At 34.5% G+C, this 5,124-nt stretch overlaps 1 protein-coding gene across 2 annotated transcripts; it reads right to left on the reverse strand.

Moving 5' to 3' along the window:
• Positions 1–5,124, reverse strand: LOAG_08948 (the record flags this gene model as incomplete). 2 transcript variants are annotated; one of them, XM_020447834.1, is made up of 13 exons in its annotated part: positions 4,799–4,946; positions 4,433–4,621; positions 4,157–4,267; positions 3,649–3,858; positions 3,292–3,400; positions 2,922–3,004; positions 2,315–2,442; positions 1,932–2,082; positions 1,606–1,674; positions 1,351–1,485; positions 1,166–1,267; positions 624–845; positions 1–224 (listed from the first exon to the last, which is right to left on the reverse strand). In XM_020447834.1, the coding sequence occupies exons 3-13, from the start codon at positions 4,229–4,231 to the stop codon at positions 15–17; spliced, it is 1,494 nt and encodes a 497-aa protein (XP_020304840.1). In that variant the 5' UTR covers positions 4,232–4,267; positions 4,433–4,621; positions 4,799–4,946. The 2 variants fall into 2 exon arrangements, with proteins under 2 accessions (XP_020304840.1, XP_003144526.1); XM_003144478.2 differs by lacking the exon at positions 4,799–4,946 and adding an exon at positions 4,950–5,124 and having other exon boundaries at positions 15–224.

Here is a 5,124-nt window from a genome sequence, read left to right on the forward strand (position 1 = left end):
GCTGAGTAAACCGTTTATGTCTTGGGAATTTTCTGGATTACATTATCAGCTGACTGTGGAGCAGGTCTCCTTCTCGTTTTCTGCATACATATTTTATCAACGAATGCTATCAATGAGTCCTTATCAATCGGATAAATGATACTGTTATAGACAGCTTTTGCTGTTTTGCTCGAATTAGGCAAATTTTTATCCGTACGCTCACGCATAAACTCCCATTTGCCATCCTGTAATAAAACAAATAATTGGAAGTGTTCATGAGAAAAAACTTACTTTTTCTAAAATGTAAAGCAACAAAAAACCAAACTGTAAACTTATAAAATTCCACTAGCATACGAGAAATCTTAATAATATTATTTTGAAAGCCAGCAGACTTCGGGAAACTGATGTCCGACAAAGAAACTCATGCACGTTTCTCAACGAGTCACATATCATGTTCGTATGTGGATGCAACTTTTACCGATTTTTTTGCTATACCAAGTAACTGGATTTATTTAGCGCTGTCACTTTCACCCTACCACTACACTGATTAATTTTCATGTACTGACCGTTCAATAAATACTTTTTATTTTTTCCGCGGAAACATATGGTATTTTAGTAACGTTCGACTCAAATAAAAGACTAACTTTGAAAGTACATTCAATGATTTTATTATCATACGGCAGTAACTTCTTTGTAGCTTTCATCTGAGCCATTGGTTCTGATTGATTTTGTACAAAAAGGAAGCCAATATGTTCTGGCAATTCACCGGGTTTCGATATACGTCTTATCCTCAATTGAAAATCAATTGAATTATGGGATGGAGGCTTCCACTTCAACAACGTATCACACCGTCCACAACGATATGGCTATAAAGTGTAAAATACATTGATTTCAGTGCAATAGACTAAAAACTAACCGATAATAATTATAAACTAAAATTCTATAACTACAAAATTTACATAACAACACTCCACGAAGCTAACTTAAAGCAGTGTGCTCAGCAACAATATAAACTGAATTTTAGCACGTTGCAATTTACAGAAAAAGACTTCTAATTCGTAATAAAGGCGGATATTCTATCTTGAAAGAAATTTCGAGATTCACATAAATCAAAAATAAGAAGCAGCATTCAGAACAACTTTAAAATCAAGCAGCTTCTTTAAGTACTTTAACTTCCAAAACTTACTTCATTTACCGACTGGAAAATTAAGCCATCAATTTCATGCCCAACATTTCTCGTAAATTTTTCATCAAACAGTTTCCGAACTGCTTCCAATTCCCAAAAATCCTGCAGAAACAATCTCGGAAATGAAAGAACTAAGCCGTCACAAAAGCTAGTTAATAACAAAACAATGAATATCCTCATCATACCTTATTACGTATACTTATTGGTTCCTTCTCTCGCCTGATACGACCAGTTCTCAATGCATCACGACGTGGTTGAATTATATCTTCCCGAATACATGACAAACGTGTAGTGAAGTCACATTCGCCCACATTCTGTCCCTAAAACAAAGTAATCATTCTTTACTGCTAGTTCAAATATCATATCTTCTTCTTATGGTTGTGATGGAAATTCTCCACTAAATTTCGACAAAATAACAGCATGATATAGCCAAAGGAAACCTCGAATTTAATAATGTCATAGATAAGCAATCTTGGAACATCGATAATGTCGCCAGCTTCTCCCTTTACCTGTAGAAACATAATGTTACTTGTAATTAAGATCAAAACATTAGTTCCATTTTGTAAACCATTTTACGCAAGATACTCTGAATATCTGACGAATGCTTCAAGTAACACCTCACTACCAACTGGTAGACGAGCATCATTTAAGACTTAACTGAAATTATTATACCTTGGGATTCTGAAAGTCACTTTTGCAGCAATCTAAGCTATTGTAAGCAACTGTTTTTAAAAAATTTATACGAAAGTAAACTCCAAAACAGAACCTTTTCAATTATCATTTCACAATCTAGGAGAGTATTTTGAATATGGCGAAATTCTTTTTTGTGCGGAAATGTTATGCAGGATATTTTAAATACATGATTATTCCGATCAAATGCGTATATTGAGTCCTCATCATCGATAAGGACCATATATCTAAAGTAACTATCCATTAGCAGGAAACTCTAAGGTAATCATATCTATTAGTAGATGATAACATAGTTCAATTATTCAACTCTTCCAAACGAGAATCATATATCTCTTCAAAAGAACATGGACAACCGAACTGCCCTCACTATAATTTATCTTCCATCTGCATCGAAGCTTTCGCATGTAATTGGCGAAAGCACAACAATGGACAATCGCAACAATGGGATAACTCATTTACCTGATTCCATCGGCTTTCCAAGAGACCATATATTTCTTCTCAGCCAAAAAACGTAAATTGTCTCTTTCCATGGATACCGGTTGACTGCCAGGAAAACCATCTCTTTTATAACCACACATATCTCGAATCTAAATGTTTTTATAGATAAGTGAAGAAAAATGCTAAGTTAATTATATTTTATGCTGCAAATCAAGACATTTTATATTTATTTTTTCCTTTGAGTCGAAAGATTGAGAAATACGGAGGTTTATGTATTATAGTAGCACTTCTCGTCTATAGGCAGAAAGCAAACATAAAAAAGCAAGATTGGATGTGTTTAATACACGGCAATATGCAGGATGATTCATTCCAATCATTTGATTCCATCAATGGTTAGACATCATTAAGGGAAACTTGGGCAAATGAGGAATTTCAGAAATCGGAAAAAAAAAACGTTCATTCGGGAGATAAAGATGGAAAGGCCTTGATTGTAAAACACAGAGTAAAGAAACTCACTGCCATAACAATATCATATACTGAAAAAACAAATTAATTAAGCCCAATAAATCGAGCGAAGAAATTGACAGAAGGATAAAATTTAGAAAATGTTTGCAAAACCGAAAATAACCTTATTTTGTAAAATTGTTCTCGTCACAGAATCTGATACATATTTAACACTAGGTACTGCTCCATCCATAAATTTAGGCTCGCCTAGAAACAAACACGGAGATTTCAAGCCAGTGTTGATATTATTTCAAAATGTCAATTTTTTATTGATGACTATTCCAACGCAAATAAGGACCGGAGTTACAAGTAGTACTCTTAATGATGACTTGATAAAGCTAAAAAAAAAACCATTGAAATCTGGATTGTGGCTTGCCATATGAAACTATAGCAGTTTTAATGAAAAGCAAGCTGATGCAACTTATAGTATGGAATGTCACTCGGCTAATAATAAAGAACTGAAACAAATACAAAGTATAAATGAAAAAACACACTAATACGTTCATCAATGTTACTTGAGACAGCCTGACCACTGCCAGCATCGTCAAATGAAATTCTATCGCCATCAACTGGGCCATTTTCCCACGCAGGACGTGGTGGTGCCTGCAATTCATTTATCTTTTTTTTAAACAGATTTGACCACCGAGTATCACTGTCATAGTGTTCAGATTAAACACATCAAATTTGGATTATTAAAAAGTCCGGAATGGATATCAAGTCAATTTTGCTTCTGCTACACGAAAATCATCGCCTATAATCCAAAAAAAAAAATAACTATGAGGTCCAGAAGAAGATATTAAAGAAAAATTGACTTGAAGAAGAAAATTGCATTAATGTAAAAAAAAAGAAACCTCAATTCTATCATCTTCATCACCGTATCTCTGCATAAGTTCATCCAAATACAGCTGCTTATAAATACCATTTGGCCTCATTTGTGCAAATGAATAAATGGCAGCATCAATTGCCCAATCCATGGCACTGGCAAGATATGCTGCTATCAAGAAGCCTGTTCTGTTAAATCCATGAGTGCAGTGCACCGCCACTACATCTTTTGGATTTGCCTAGAAGTATTTGAATTAATTCTAATATTTTAGTCTTGAAGAGTTAGGATCATGTTTAAATACAGCCTTTTTTTCTTTCCATGTGGAATGTACGGACATCAGGGTCCACATAAATTCTACTCTTCCAGGATGATAATATTATGTTTTCAAAATATCTGAATGGAGAACTTTACTGCTCCATGATCGATATATCATCATGGGCTAAGATCTGTTCAGAGCTACAAGGAAAAGTAAACGGTAGCAATAAAAAAGCAATAATACATGAAAATCAATAATACATGAAAATTCGATCACTAACCTGAAGAAATCCGCGCACTATCCGACAGAATTGTTCCGTTTCGGCAACAGACGGTGCTTCGCCATGACCTTTCATTGGGATCTTCTTATAAATACAATTCCGTTTCTCCACCTAAACAAATATGAAAAACTAAAAGATAAATGAACGTTTATTCGCCTTATAATAGCTATAAAACATATTTTGAACAGCGAATGTTATAACTGGAGGTATAAATTACGAATAACAATGGGTTTTGTGATATCGATCCATAATGAATAAATAAAAAAATTATGATACTTCTTTTCTACTGTAATAACGATTGGTTTTTGTGAGATCGATCCATAATCCAATTCTTGCTCCCGGTTCAGCACCTCGAAATTTATAGGCGAAAACATCACGTGGATGAAATTGCCACTTCTTCTCAATTTGTTCATCATACAGTTTGCAAAGAGGAGTTTTGAAAGGCAAGAAATGCTTTGCAATAACCTGAAATGCTTATGAAATCTATTCATACACCACCTTTTCCCATTCTCAATATTCAGAAGGTTCGAATGGATGGAAGATTCTAAAACAACCTTTTAAATATTATAAGCAACGTTAAACAGCATACTGCAAATGCCTAACTTCAGGCAACTAAATTATACAACATCCAATGTGAATTACCTAATTTTTCAGGAGATCTTGAAATTTCGGATAATTCTGACAAATGAAAATGGCGATGGAGGAGAAGTGCTACAAATTTCCTCGATATTTTTAGCCATGGAATTAACCTGGAATCAAGTGCAAAAACGAAACAACTTATAAGTAAGCATACCGAGCCCAATGGTGGACAATAAAGCCAACGATCGGGAGGGCCAAGGCGAGCTTTCTCAATGTTAGGCTTTCCAGAATCTGTGCTACTCAACTCTTCGTCACTTGCCATGAATAACAGACGGAAACCTACCAGCTATGATTTATAACAGTGTGCCACAGCATAAGTATACCTGGAA

This window comes from Loa loa (genome assembly GCF_000183805.2).
Source record: "Loa loa unplaced genomic scaffold supercont3.463, whole genome shotgun sequence".
Classification (NCBI taxonomy): domain Eukaryota; kingdom Metazoa; phylum Nematoda; class Chromadorea; order Rhabditida; family Onchocercidae; genus Loa; species Loa loa.